We start from the raw sequence: 15,273 nt of genomic DNA, 5'->3' as shown, positions 1-15,273 counted from the left end.
GGCTTTTTTTCTTTTATTTACTTTCCTAACAAAAAGATTAGTTGCCTTTATTATATCTCCTTTTAGTTTTGTCAACTGCTCTTCTACTTAGATTTTCCTATCTAGTTAACAACTCTTTGAGATAATCTCCCATTTTAACAAAGTTTTCCTGACGTTCAGGACCCTTGCCTTTGAATAAACCATCGCCTCCTGTGCTCTAATACTGAATCACACCATCCGGCAATCATTGTATCCCAGATGATCGTCCACTACATCACATTGTCCCAATTAATAAACACTAGGTCCAGTATCTTCTCCCATGTGGGTTCTGTTGACAGTACAGTTCTCCCTGTATATAATGTAGGATCTCCTTGCTTCTAGAAGGAATTGTAGCTGGGTTGTCCCAATCAACATGTGGCAGATTGAAATCCCCTTGTAATAGCACCTTCCATTTCATAGCTATTTTATGAATGTCCTCCATTTCTTCTGTCTGCAATTCATATTATCCATTTTAGAACAAGGCTGTGAAGGGGTCTGAATGCTTTCGTATGTATTTAATATTTTATCTACCTTAGAGCTTTCTTCACCCATCCCTTACGATCCTAGTTTAAAGCCCTCCTCAGTAGGTTTTCCAGTCTAAGTCAGAAGTTGTGCCCCTTCAACTTCTCTGCTCAGCAGTCCTTGAAATATTATGCTATGGTCCAGACAGCCAAAACGGTTTTGTCGACACAATCTGCGCAGCCATTCATTCATCTCCAGAATGTGAGCTTCCTTGAATTTTTCCAACTTTAATGTATCAATAAGTATTTCATCGATGTCCTCATTTTCCCAGATGTTTCTCACTCTCCAACTCTTCTGAGTTCTGCCATCTGTTTCCTGAAGGAGTAAATTGGCAGACATCCTTCACACGGAATCAGTTCCTCATTGTGAATCAGGACATCTGACTAGCTAGAGAGAAGTAGAATTGGTAGCAATGTTGACAACTTTGCAATACGATATTTCCTGGCCATCCTTCAGCTGTTGGGAGCTTCTGTACCTGTTGAAATAATGACACTTACCAAAGTCCCTGCCTTTTCCTCAGCTATTCTGCAGGTAAAAATGTCTAGCCTATGGAATCTAGCTTCCACCTCCACACTCAGAATACCTGCTTGTAGTCCTGTTTGCTTGCTTGCTTGTTGCTTGAAAGTGTCTTATCTTTTTCTTTCAAACTACAATATGTATTTATATTGAGGTATGTAGTTTTGTGTTGCTCCCTTTTATAGTCTCTTGTTGCTTAGGTTTTAAAAGTAAACTAGAGCAACTAGAAATTACTACCACAAAGATCAAAATATAAGTGAATTTCTTGGGAGTTTGATTAATTTGTTACATTAGTAGATGACACAAAATGACCTAAGTCACTTGCTATCCCTCCCCTTCCAGTTACAAAGTACTTTTCTCCAACGGAGGACTACAAATTTACCTTAATCTATGATCTTAATCTGTTTATCTAAGATCTCTAATAGTTACTATTTCTTTTTATTTTGCTTATGATTTACTTTACACTTTTTTGTCGAAGGCCATTAATAAGTATGGTTATACACAAACCCTTTTTAGTGTATAAGTGTTTTTTTATCCCTTAAGCATGTACTATAAAGAATCCTGTTGCCTTGGCTACTGAAGCTCAGCTCAAATAAAAATAATTACCTGAAAGATTTACTGTGGTATTACTAATTAAGCTCTCCCTATACCAGTCTGTTTTCACTAAATTATCTAAATGTTTTCCTTATGTTTCTCTGACAGCCAAGGTCATGTTATATTCTGTGTAGTCCAGCATCTTAATTAGTAGGTTAAGTCGTGGAATTTGGGATGGGTTGAGTGAGGAGGGAGTTCTTACCCTTCCTAAGTAGAAATAACACCAGCAAAATAATAGTGATTTAAATAACCTTTTTCAAAAATAAACAAAAGCAATGAAAACAATTATCCCCCACCCCCTTCAAAATACATTCTCAGAGGAAACCCAACCCAGAACTTTGATCTCAAAGATTCTAGAACTCTCAAACATGCCCTACCGAGCTTGTGCAGCTATAGTTATCACCCCTGCCCCCTAGGCAGAGTCCCTCAGTCTTTTTTTTTCCCCCCCCACGCAGCAGTGTGGTTGCAGGAGCTGAGTATGTTATGGTATTCAGCTTTGCTCTTTCCTCACAGTTTTTGTAACTGATTTTTTTTTTTTCTAGAGCTGCAGCTGTTTTGGGGTTTTTTTTCCCCCCTTACAGTAGTTTTATTTTCTTTTTTCCTCTTCTTTCCACTGTCTGCCAGCCACATGGCTGCCTTAGTCGCTGTGCAGCCTGGCAGAGTCTAATACTATCGCTTATTAAACAAATACTGACCTGCAGTTTAGTAGCTGTGTCCTCCTCTTGCTCTGTCTATTTTTGTACCTTTGTCAGCTACTGGCAGGACTGACTGAATACAGTCTGTGGATGATCCGTGTAGGCTGCTGAGCCTAGGGACTTGCCTGAGTTCTACCCAGGCAGGAGTTCCATGTTTCACCTATTGATCGGCATCAGTTGAGGTCGGACAGTGAAGAGATCGAGGACCACACCGTTCCTGTTGGGGGGAGAGCTCATACTCCCCACATTCAAAGGAACTAGTCTCCATGGGCAGAAGCCCTGGAAGACACAGCCTCCCCTCCTGTTTGCCTGTGATGGCAGTGCATCATCCTTGTGAGAGAGGATGAGCAAGAGCCTAGGTAAGTGGCATTGCAGCTGCACCTTTGGTGCCATGCCCAGTGACTGTTGCCCATGCACACCCATGCCAGAGCACTAATGGTCTGACTCGTCAATGTCAGGACCATGTCAGGGACTAGGACTGCCATTGAGCACCTTGGTCACCCTTGACGCTATCAAGATGCCAGGGTACCCTCGATGCCATCGAGGTGCACGACTGCTCTCTGTGCCATAAGGGCTACATGGGCAGCATCAAGCACTGTGCACTTTTTGAGCGTGTTGGCTGGGCCTTCTGTGCCGTTGGTGATGGGGGGGGGGGGGAATGCCGTAGAGTCTCCATGCAGTGGAGGATCAGCATCGAGCATCTTGGGCCTCAATGTGGCAGAGTAGTGTCACTGATCTCTAGTGAAGCGGTTCAGATAGCATCGGGGACCAGGACTGCCAATGAGCACCCTCAACGCCATCGGAGCCACCCTCGATCCTATCAAGGTGTGTTAGTGGATGCCTTCAATGCCATCGAAGTGAGTGGCCTCAAGGCTGCAGCCTTCTTCGATGCCATTGCGGTGTGGAGCTGCCTTGATGCCCTCTGCCATTGAGGTGTGGGGCCACCACGGAGGCCATCAGGCATGTTGGCCAGCAATGCCATTCATTGTCGCTCTCTAGGTCGAGCATCATTGATGAGACACGGGGCTCACCATTGAACGCCCTTGTTGCCTTTGAGGCCATCAACTGCTGGGGCTCCTGAGAGCCCTCAAGTACCACTGAAGCCCTTGAGCAATGGGTTTTGAGTCTGGCAACCTTGGCCAAGGTCGCCATCAACTCGAGGCACCCTGGCATGCCGAGGCATTCAGGCACAGTGGTCCGCTGCCCTCGAGGCTCATTTGTGGTGTCCAGACAGGGCATCAAGGGGCATTGTGCTGTCCCATCGCTGGCCTATGGCTATTGGGCACCATGGATGCCGATGATCTTAGGTGCTTTAAGCCCCTGGGATCGGGGGCATCGGAAGCTCCACCTGGCTTCATGCACAGTCAGTGCTTATGAGCACTAGGGTTGCTGTTGATGCTATCATCAACCATGGCCGCTGCCTGCTGGTGAGGGACACCATCGAGTTCACAGCATTGATGCCTTCAGACGTATAGGTGAGCTGATGGGAATGGGTACTCATTGGTTCCTTTGAGCACCAATGAGGCATGTTGGGGCTGCAGAGTCTCTGCCTGCAGGTGCCCCTGGCATCCTCTGTACTGCAGTCTATCGACACCTTCGGGCACTGGGCTGTCTGTGTCCACGGGCGCCAGGAATGACATTATATACAGTCAAACTGGTCAAGAGACAGTCAAATGCTGTCAACACCCTGAGTGCAGCATCATTTGGTGCCATTGATTCAATCCATTGTGGATGAGCGTGAGAGCACTATGGGCCCCACGGGCCCCGTCACCAAGGTAGGCACCAGTGGATGCGGTTGGATGCGGCAGGACACGACCACAGGCACGGTCTGTCACCAAGGACTTCGCTGCTGCTGTTCCATAAGAGAAACAGTGGTGCGCCATTCCCCATGCCATTTCAAGGGCTTTTGGAGCGTTATCAGGTACTGGGAGTACTGGGGGCGACGCCATAGAACACCCATCACCACACCATAATCCGAGCCCCATTGATACTGCGGACACCGTCACACTGTTCCTATTCACTCCATTGAGGGATAGTGTGACAGTGGAGCACAGCATACGCAGTCTGGTACACCAGGGGTCTTTTATTCCTCCAAGCGCCTCTGGCAGGCAGCATTCTCTGTCAGTGCAGTACACAGCCGTGCCAGGGTTCTGCCATTGTTTCATCAAGGTATCAGCTTCCAAATCTGTTGTGCACCATAAGGTGCTCAGGAGCACTGGCAAGGAAGGCACCATCACATGCTCTGATTGCTTTTTGGCAGTGCACATCTACTGACTCTAACAGATGGTGCTTGGTCCTTGCTGTGCCGTGGTATTCTACCCATAAGCATAGTGCGTGAGTTTGTAAGTATGCCACATCCATAGGATGGGATACCCTTGTATGAATGCTGGTCAGCATGCTTTTACAGTGGAGGGGCAATGTTCTTCCAGTTGCCCTCTACTGTATGGGTTTGTATCTTTTTCCCTCATTGCAAGCGCAAGTTGTGTGCCTTAGCCACAGGACTGACCTAAGATTGCACTCCTGGTTGAACCACTATGGGAGTGAATTTCAGGAGAGTAGTTTCGGGAGTCTTTCCCTTTCCTCAGAAGAGCATTGTCTTTCGATCCTTCCTGTGTTAGAAATCCCCTTTATGGGGAAGCCCCTAGATCTCCATCCCTTGAGGGTTATCACCGAACCGAAGCTTAGATTGTTTTGTTTGTTTTGTCGCCAGGACAGAGAGACAGCAGCGTTGGTCATTGGGCTGTTTTTGCTGGAGTCCCTCCATTGATTTCTGTGGTGGCCTACCTAAGCTGAGAGTGGCTGTAAGTGGCAGATTTGGTCGCTTCTGAACCTTGGCGATCAGTGACTGTAACCCAACTCTCACCTGGAGATTTAGGTTTTTCTGGATCAGGAAGCCCCAATTCTCATTGCTTTCCTGTCCCTTCAGGAAGGGGAGATATGATTGGGTTTCCAGGGAGACCCTTATGGGTTCCCTCCTGGATGCCGCCTTGTCCAACCCCTACAATGGATGGTCCCTCGTTCTCAGTTTCCTGGAGAAGGGATGTTATTGCTTTTGACTGCAGTCACTCTCTGTTCCTCGAGGGATCCAAGAGCAGATTGGGTGGTAGCGCTCTCTTTAAGTCGTCCTAAGGCACAGCAGATCTATTTCGCGAGGGAGCCAGATTTGGTCTCCCCATCGTACTAGGAGTCTCCTCTCCGGGGTAGCTCCCCTGTGAAGATTAGGGATTTCTCCTGTTCGGGAGTCACCTTTGATACCTACTGAGCTCAATAGGTGTTTTCTTCGTGAAGGAACACTATCAGTCATTCTCGCCTGTGGGACCCTACGTCAGTGAGGAGGGTTCTAGTCTATCTAATTGGCAAATATGCCTTTCAGCTTCTAGCCATATCCATGGCTGTGGGAGTTGGAGGACGTGGGATCCTGCAACAGAGATGCTACTCTTTGGTTGCAGTGGCTTGCAAGCTATACTTCCCCAGTTTAGGGATAACCCTCTCTGCAGACAGGAGAGTCCTGGTTCATGCAAAGGTTGTTCCATTTTATTGAACCCTGTGCTTCCTTGGGGGAAGTATATGTAATCATATCTGAGGTACCTATACCTAAGCCAGGTCAGTGGGCAATGTGTTCCACGATCACACTGCCCTGCCACCCTTATGGTTTTCAGGGTGGTAAAGAAATCCTGTTCTACAGGTGTCTGCACTTGTGGCACACCAGCTTCCTGTCATTTGGAGGAATGTTTCTGGATTTCTTCCCTGGGGAATTCACTCTGTTTCAGCTGTTCCAAGCAGGCTGAGGGCTCTATCTTTGGGGGGGGGGGGGGGATAATTCCCTACTGGAATCGGCAATGAGTTATTCGCTTGGGGTTGAGATATACAACATAGTGAATTGTTTTTACCCTTGCAGTCCAGCAGTCTGCCTCCTTGTGGTGTTCACCCCTTCCGACTTCCAGCTGGAAAGTCGAAAGGGTCGGGAAGAAAAGCTAGGGCATTCGTAGTATATTTTAATGTATGCTTGCAGGGAAAGATCACCACTTTTTTCCTATTTTTCACCAAGTTCTGGCCAGGACTGCCTTTAGCTTTTCTCACTTCACTGGGTTGTCCAAAGTATCTTCCTGGTCATCTGAACTATCCTGTAGACAGGATGGATAGCTCTGCTTTTGACAGGGTGAAGTGTGGGTGAGCTTCAGGCCTAACTTATCTCCCTTCTCAGGGGTTTGGGCTAGTGATCCCATTCAGGAATTGCCTTTCATCCCCTGAAACTCTTGATATTGTCCTGCGATGTCAGCTATGATGAGTACTTTGGCACATAGGATTTGTCACAGTCCCTTCCACTGTTACTGATTATTCTTCCAAGCATTGCTTTTATTTATTTATTTATTTTTTATTTAAAAGTTTTTTATATACCGCACATGGGGTCACTTACGTGTCCGTCTAGGCGGTTTACAGGTTTACATACACAATATAAAGCATAAAACATTATTCACATACATAATAAAATAAACAAAATAAAGTAATTCTTGGTTAGCAGGTATCAAACAGATATGGATAAATCAGGGTAATCGTTTAGGTGATAGTACTGTAATTGTATGCATCATTAAATAAAAAGGTTTTGACCATTGTCCATTGTCCATTGGGCTTATCAGCTAAACATGAGGCGCATTTCTGCAGATGCATTCTGTCCTTCGTGGACCACAGTTTCTTTCTGGGGAGCTCTCGGGGTCCTAGTTTTTTTTCAGTTGTCTTGTAATACTGAAGGAAACTATACAATCTTCATCTAAGAATTCTTCTCCTGTTTGCATCTCTAGACTTTTTCCTGTATCCAGGAGGTTCTAGACCAACCGTCAGGGTTTACTGATCCGAAACCCTGCTTGTAATGTTTTCCGTGATGCGGATTATGTTTCTTGCTGGCATTTTGCTTCACTCACCTGCCTTAGGCGCCTCTGCTATGCATTGAGATTTTGTCTCAGACTTTTCTATGGTTTTCTCTTTGTAGAACTCAACTCTTTTCCTGACGAGACTCCTTTGTTGTTTGGCTTCCTCACAGGCAAAAGGGGGAGAGGTGGTGCCTTCAGCATTGCACAGTTTCCCGCTTTGTCCTGCTCAGACAGCCTATAGTTTGGGAATCGCCCATGTGTGAGGACTACCATCCTACTTGTCCTTGGAGAAAGCAGAGTTGCTTACCTGTAACAGGTGTTCTCAGAGGACAGTAGGATGTTAGTCCTCACAAAACCCACCCGTCTCCCCTAGGAGTTGGTTTCTCCATGTGAGCTATATCATGGCCTGAGGGACTCTGCCTAGGGGCAGGGTGATAACATCAGCTGAACATGTACTGTAGGGCATGTTTGAAAGTTCTGGAATCTTTGAGATCAAAGTTCCAGGCCAGGCTCCATCCTGCTGTCGTTGGAGAATACCTGTTAAAGGTAAGCAAATCTGCTTTCTCAGTAGTTGAAAATCAAGCCAGAAAAATTCTGTTTGTAATTGAAATCCTCTAACTGGCAGATTTCTTAGCTTGGCTGACCTATATACAGAACTCAGGCCCTGATACAATTAACACTAACGTCAAATCAAACAGTCCAAAATTGGGAGAGACACCAAAATAATAGAATCTATAATCCCAATTCTTATGGATTTTTTTATTTTTTAATCTTAGGATTCTTCATATCCAGAACACATGTGACACTTTTAAACAGTTTCTGTGCTCAAACCTTTGATATAATGATTGGTTCCCAGGTTATTGCTTTTTATTGTAACTTATCTTATAAAAATAGGTTAAAAAAATTTTTTTTTCATAAGGATTGACATTTTGGATTATATTACAATTAGCACCAGCAAAAGTAATGAACTTCTTTCAACTCCCAAGGCTTCAAACAAAAATTTCTATTTGAACTTCCAAATCTAAAGACAGAAGAGAAAAAAAACCCTACAGCAAGGCAGCCCTTTCTATCCTAAAACTTCCTCTAAACCTAAGCAGTAATATCAAAATAATAAAGCAATTTAAAATAACCCTTTTATCTTTTACTGGTATGTAAATAAAACTTTGAAGAATAAAAAAGCAATGAAAAAATATATATCGTCCCCCTTTCAAAGTATGATCTCAGTAGTTGAAACTCAAGCCAGAAAAATTCTCTATTTGCTTCCTCTACATACAGCTAAAAGGCCGCATGCAGGTACTTCTAGCCGGACTGAGTGGCAAGTTTCAGACAGGTATATACAATAGAGAATATATTGCAACACTCACCTAGAGTGGCGACTCAAATATATATATGGGGGTTAATTCTATATTACAAAGCACACATTACATTATAAAATAACATTGCATAAATACCAGCATGTATATATATTCATAACACTTATTTATCATATCACAAAATTGAACAATTTAATAGAGTATACAAAAATAAACACACAGGTTTTTATACTACTGTATATTATGACAATAACATACATATTCCTATCATTCATACACATTCATTCATCATACCCACATTAAAATCTCATAAATAAGACCCAAAGCAGTATACCCAATTCCAATTCATAAACCCCACAATACATCAATTCCAACTCATAAACTCCAAATCTCAGACAGGCCAGTTTACCCCTCTATAAGTATAAATCAGGCACAAGAAGCAAACCTTTTTCAGAGGAAATAAGGCGTAGAAAGATTCTCCAAGTGGAGTAGGTGCTAGAGCAACATCAGAAAATGTCTTCACTTAAAAGTGTGGTGGATGCATGGAATGGACTCTACTGGGAGTCATTAGAGACTAAAAGCAAACGTTATGCAAGAAAGAATGGGATAAGCACACAGAATCCCTAGTTGTGAAGAAGTGAAGGGAAAGCCAGAGATAAACTAGGGTCTGTGGCATTTAACCAGGAATATTAATTGGGTAGACTAGATGGGTCAAGTGGTCATTATTAGAGCTAGAGAGATGGGTCTGTTCAGTGCCCTCAGAATGCATTATCCCACGTATCATAGCTAATTCATCCTGCTGCCTATGGAGAACCTTGTTTATAGTAAACAAACTTACTTTATGGTCTAATGATTTTACCTAGGGCACCTAAATAACCTGGACTTCTTTTTTCTACAGCCAGTGTTTTGTTTGCTGTTTATCATCTAGCCATTCCTATTTTACTATTCTTAATGATGTCCCTTTCAAAAAGTGGGAACCAGTATTAAAATGTGGGTTTTGCTTGAACCGCTTTCATGTAGTCTATGGACCTTGCTTGATCCCATAAGAAATGTGCATGTCTTAGTACTGATAGGCAATGGTCCGTGTACTGATGTCTGAAGTTTACATAGGAAACAGGAAGCAAAAAAATAACTTACCATCATACAAGCTAGATGTAAGTAGGGCATGAGTATTCATATACTGTTGAAATTTAGAAGGGGCAAGTATTTGTTGTTTTGATTTTTGGGGAGAGAGTGGGAAGTGGGAATGTAAACTGTCAAAATTGGACTGCCAAGAAAGGGTTTTTTGCTCTTGAGCATGATAGTCATTCAGATCACAAGCTACTTAGACAAAGTACTTTACCTTCATTCACAAAATATTTTTTCTTCCTACAGCTACTTTATATTGCATGGGTCTCTAACAATTTTGCCTTTTCTTGCACAGGTATTGTTAATATAGATTCACCTTATACTTCAGTGGCACCTTCTTCTACTCATTTGAGTAATTTTGCCTCAAATCTTTCTGGAGGTCAGATATATGCACCTGGCACGCCTCTTGGAGGAGCACCTGCAGCTGCTAACTTTAACAGACAGCACTTTTCCCCACTTAGTTTGTTGCCTCCTTGTTCTTCAGCATCAAGTGGTGAGTGTTGTGTAGAACAAAATGGAGAAAAGGCGGTGATGGAAATGCAAGTTTTACAGACAGGCCTGGAAATCTATAAGCTAGGTTCTTTAGAAAATAAATATTTTAGTTAAGATTTCTTCATATGAGTAAGTTTGCACGGTGTCTGTATTTTTTATGTGATTTGGGTTATTTCTGTCTTAAGCCTCCACAACACCCACATGCACACAATTTTCTGATCTTTCAAACTGCCCCACTCTATCTTGCTGTCTGTTTTCCTAGTCATTCCTGATACCATCTGTTCTCACTGCAATTTATAGTGTTAGTATTTACAATTTTAGTGTTAAATGGAGATTACACAAATGTATTTATTTTTTTTAATGGTAGTATTACTATATTTGAATGCTGTATTCGATTACTTTAGAGGACCGAGTTTAGCACTATGCCTAACACCAACTGAGTTGACCCTGTGAACACTCAGAAGGTCCTGCCAGGTACTGCTCTGGCCTGCCTGCACCTATGTGCATGACCTTATAATGGTAACTTCCTGTCTACCAACTGGCTTCCCACTCACCTTTTGAGCAAGTACCCTGCCTGCAAACTACTCTGTGATTGGTTTCTAGGGACTCTGAGACCCCACACAGCCAAAGGGTCATATTTCCTAGAAATGCACCTACACACCAAATACAAAAAATGCTGGTTCATCAGTCACAGGATACAGCTAACAAACTAAAATGTTTATTAATAAATAAATAGTGAACAGAAAAAAGTAATTCGCAAACAGTTAATAGGTAAAATAAGAATTCATATGGTTAACACCATCTAAACAAATTTCATTGTACTTTGAACCTCTCCAAGCAGAGTAGGATATTCTAAAATGGATGTATAGAATTGAGAAAGGGCTTTGACACAGATTAGATTCCCCTGTACTCTCGGTCAAGACTGGTGAGTTCTGGGCTAGTCCCTATTAGTGCTGGTAGTATACAACCACTGACTTTCTGACCAGTAGCAATACACAGACTGGGGGAGTATGCATTCTAAATTTCACTTTGGGGTATATGGCAGGTTAGCCTGTTGAGTCCTAGCTACCATAAATTTCAAAGCACAGCAGACGTTAAGCTCCATGTGCCTATCAGTTCATGGATTGCAAATGAAAGATCTTACTGGGGAAATAAAAATGTGGGTGCAAACTAAATCTCAGCAGGCACAAAGATTCTCATATTGTGAACAGCTTCTGTTTTAAAAATCAGTCCTGGGGCTATATTGGTGGCAGTGCTGTTCACTGCTTTGCAGAGACCATGGGCTCAATTCAAGAATCATGTTTTCTATTCCATGGCCAGCCAGAGCTTGCGGTGTTACACAGGGACTCTTTTGCAATAGCAACACCTAGTGGCTGAATTTAGGGCTTATGATTGCGGGGTTTATGGCCCCCTGGCTGAGGACTGTCATTTCAACGACTGGACTAAGTGAATTGGGAGGGAATGTAAAATAGGATAAACATCCTTGAGTAATTGTGAATGAAGGCTTATGGTACCAGATCATAGTCCTAGTATCAATTGGGTACCCCCTCCCCCCCCCCCCCCCAAAAAAAAAAAGTCTTTATCAATTTTTTTTCCAGCATGATTATTATAGTTTCAAATAGTGGCTGTAGTGAGAACTTGGCTTCTGATGTCATTGTGCAATTGTATGCATGTAGCTATATCACACTTAAGTTTTCACTTTCACAATTCCACATAAAAAAAAAAAAAAAGGTTGTTGTCTTCAGTATTGAAAACTGTCAGATTTCAACATCTTCCTTGATAATACATTGCATTGTTGTCTTATAGAAAATGATTGTAAAATATGCATGCCGTAACTTCTTTGCAAACAAGCATACAAAACTAAATTGGTTCTTACTGTTCATACATTTCGAATTCTGCATCAGATCAGGGTATGGTGCTGACTGCCCTGGTTGGCACATTTCGAAGAGGATGTGCTCGCTAGGTAGGAGCTACTTGTCAGAGATTTGGTACTGGAATGCATCTTTAGAAAAATGTGCAGGTACTGTATCAAACTCTAGAACCTGCAAGGAGGAGCAAGCATGAAGAGGTGATCTCTGTTCAGTCTAAGGAAATAGGGTACATATGCCATTTGAACAAAAACCCTGGTGTCCTGTAACACACAGTATAGTATAATTTTAAGTTTTCATTCTGGCTGCTGTGATTTGCTACAAACATTACTGAAAATTCATATTTCAGGTAATTGGATGAATTTGACTCTTGTCACCAATAAAACCACTGTATATATAATTAATTTAAAAACCATCTTTTCCTCTTCATCCAGTCAGACCAGTCCAATATGCTCACCGACCAGCAGATGGAGACAGGCCAACCTTATATGCATCCGTACTAACTTCAGTTTGCCAGTATTCTCTGTCTCCAGCAGATGGTAGTCGAGCATCCTGTGCTGTGGACTAGTTAGGCTGAGTGAAAGGTAGAAAAGCTTGAAGGCAGCTCCCGAGGTCAAAGATGAGTTCTCCCTCCCTCGGTTGAGCATCGCCCTAATCCAAAGGAATTGACAGTAGTGGTGAAGCTCCTAAGGTGAAAATTTAAGGCTTTCTCCCTCAGTGGAGCACTGCTGGGAGCCAAAGGGTTACCAGTGTAAGTACTCTTTTTCTCCCCCCTCTCTTCTGCTTTTATTGCTTGTCAAAATAAAAAAAGAAAGATGATTGGGGCAGAAGAGGCTCTGCTCTATGCTCTATCATTAGAAACCAGGGTATCTAGATTGATGCTCATTTACATTTTCAATGTCATATTAAATCTTTTATAAGATCAGGTTTTTTTTAAGCTGCAAGTGCTAAATGGTTTAAAATCTGTTTGGATCTAGCTGACTTTCATAATATCATCCAGGCTTTCTATACTGCCCTTAATTGATTATTGTAACATGCCTATTTGTGCCTACCTGCTCAGACCTTGAAACCTATTCGGTTGCTTATGAACTCTGCTGCCTGTCTTAAAACAGGAAAAAAGCGAAGCGATCATATTACACCTATGCTATTGGACTTACATTGGCTCCCTGTAGTCCGTGTTCAGTACAAAGTGGGCATGATTGTTTTTAAACTGATCACCTCTGACGTGCTTCCTAGGGCCATCGTATTGGTTCAACTGTACTGTCCAACTTGTGCTTTGAAGTCTCCACAGCCAGGGCCGGCGGAAGCACTAGGCGAACTAGGCGATCGCCTAGGGCGCTGAGCATTAGGGGGCGCCGAGCCGCTGATGGCCAATGGCCGCCGGTGGACGTCATCCCAATGGCGGCTGAGCGGTGAACTACTGCTATGCTGTGTGCCGGATACACACAGCAAGAAGATCGGCAGGACCATGCCGTCTAAACATGCTGGTGCTCCTCCTCCTCCTTCCTGCCCGCGCGGCCCCGGAAGAAAAATGTTGCCGGGGCCGCGCGGGCAGGAAAGAGGAGGAGCATCAGCCAATGCAGGAACTTCTCCTCCTTCCTGCCCGCGCGGCCCCGGAAGAAAAATGTTGCCGGAGCCGCGCGGGCAGGAAAGAGGAGGAGCATCAGCCAATGCAGGAACTTCTCCTCCTTCCTGTCCGCGCGGCCCCGGAAGAAAAATGTTGCCGGGGCCGCGCGGGCAGGAAAGAGGAGGAGCATCAGCCAATGCAGGAACTTCTCCTCCTTCCTGCCCGCGCGGCCCCGGAAGAAAAATGTTGCCGGAGCCGCGCGGGCAGGAAAGAGGAGGAGCATCAGCCGCGTGCAGAAGAGGATCAGCGCGGCTCGAGAAGACCGGGGCCGCTGCAGAGCCCATCCTGCAGTGGCCCGTGAAGAGGAGGCCCAGAGGTGAGAGAGAGACTGAGGGTTTGTACAGTGTGTATGTGTGCGTGTATGAGATGAGTTGAGAGACTGTGTGTGTGTGTGGGTGTGAGTGAAGACCTGAATGTTTGCAGAGCCAGCATGGGAGAGCCTCTGTGTGTGTGAGAGACAGCATGTGATAGTGAGAGCCTGTGCTTGAGCAAGACAGCATGTGGGAGTGAGAGAGCGCCTGTGTGTGTGTGTGAGTCAGCATGTGACAGTGAGAGCCTGTGTGTAGGAATGATTGTATGAGAGAGAGCATGTGACAGTGAGAACCTGTGCTTGAGCAAGACAGCATGTGGGAGTGAGAGTTAGACAGGATGTGCAAGAGAGAGACTGTGTATAAATAATTGTATGAGGGACAGCATGTGAGAATGCCTGTGTATGTGAGAGAGAGAAAGCATGTGAGAATGAGAACCTGACTGTGTGTTTGAGGGAAGCAGACAGATGGAGAGAAAAGAAATATGTTATAAAAGGAATTGGCAAAAAAATAAGAAAGGGAAGGTGGAAAAAAAAAGCCTGTGACCAACCGATTAGAAAACTAAGATCAGACAGCAAATGTAAAAAGAAATAAATTACTTTTTACTGATTGGAACATGTAATCTTTGGGAATGTGCAAGAGTAGCACTTTCTCTATGCGGATCTCACAATGTACGAGATCAGCATAGAGGAACTGGAAGCCCATGGGGCCTGCACAGAGGAGGCAGCAGAATGGGCTTCAGTGCCAATAGCAGCAATCAGCACCTCCGCAATAGCCATACAGCAGCAGTGACAGTGGCAGCAGAGGGATGAGAGAGGCTCTGAGGTTGCTGGCAAAAGAAAGAGAGGGGGTCTCTGCCTTTAGTGTGTGCATGTGTATGAATGGGAGTCTGCCTGGCGGTGTATGTGTGTGAATGCATGGGTGCCTGCCTGAGGGTGTGTCTGTGTATGAGAATGTATGGGTGTCTTCCTGGGGTTTGTATGTGTGAGAATATGTGCCTGCCTGTTTGTGGTGTATGTGTGTGTGTGAGAATAAATTGGTGCCTGCCTGGGGGTCTGTGTGTGTGAGAATGAATGTGTGCATGCCTGGGGGATGGAGAGGGAGTGGTGTGAAAATGAATGGGAGCCTGCCTGGGGTTCAGTGTGAGAATGACTAGGAGCTTGCCTGTGTGTGTGTGTGTCTGTGTGAGAACGAGTGGGAGCTTGCCTGGGAGTGTGTGTTTGTGTGTATGTGAGGGAGCCAGTGAGAGCATGAGTGTGTATGAGAAAATCCAGGGGAGTAAGAGTGTGTGTGAGTGGGGGGGGGGGGGGGGGGGGGGGGAGGA

The 15,273-nt window shown here is 44.3% G+C and overlaps 1 protein-coding gene across 6 annotated transcripts in view; it reads left to right on the top strand.

Moving 5' to 3' along the window:
• ANKRD17 (ankyrin repeat domain 17) overlaps window positions 1-15,273 on the top strand; it is a 488,939-nt gene that overhangs the window by 407,393 nt on the left and 66,273 nt on the right. For 4 of the 6 annotated variants that reach the window (XM_029598782.1, XM_029598771.1, XM_029598762.1 and 1 more), the window contains exon 30: window positions 9,950-10,147. The exons of the other annotated variants lie outside the window; for them this stretch is intronic. In XM_029598782.1, the coding sequence (XP_029454642.1) occupies window positions 9,950-10,147 (198 nt within the window). The remainder of the gene's footprint in view (window positions 1-9,949; window positions 10,148-15,273) is intronic. 6 annotated transcript variants of the gene reach the window in all.

Source organism: Rhinatrema bivittatum, chromosome 1 (assembly GCF_901001135.1).
Source record: "Rhinatrema bivittatum chromosome 1, aRhiBiv1.1, whole genome shotgun sequence".
NCBI lineage: Eukaryota > Metazoa > Chordata > Amphibia > Gymnophiona > Rhinatrematidae > Rhinatrema > Rhinatrema bivittatum.
This window is presented reverse-complemented; position numbering and strand designations above follow the sequence as displayed.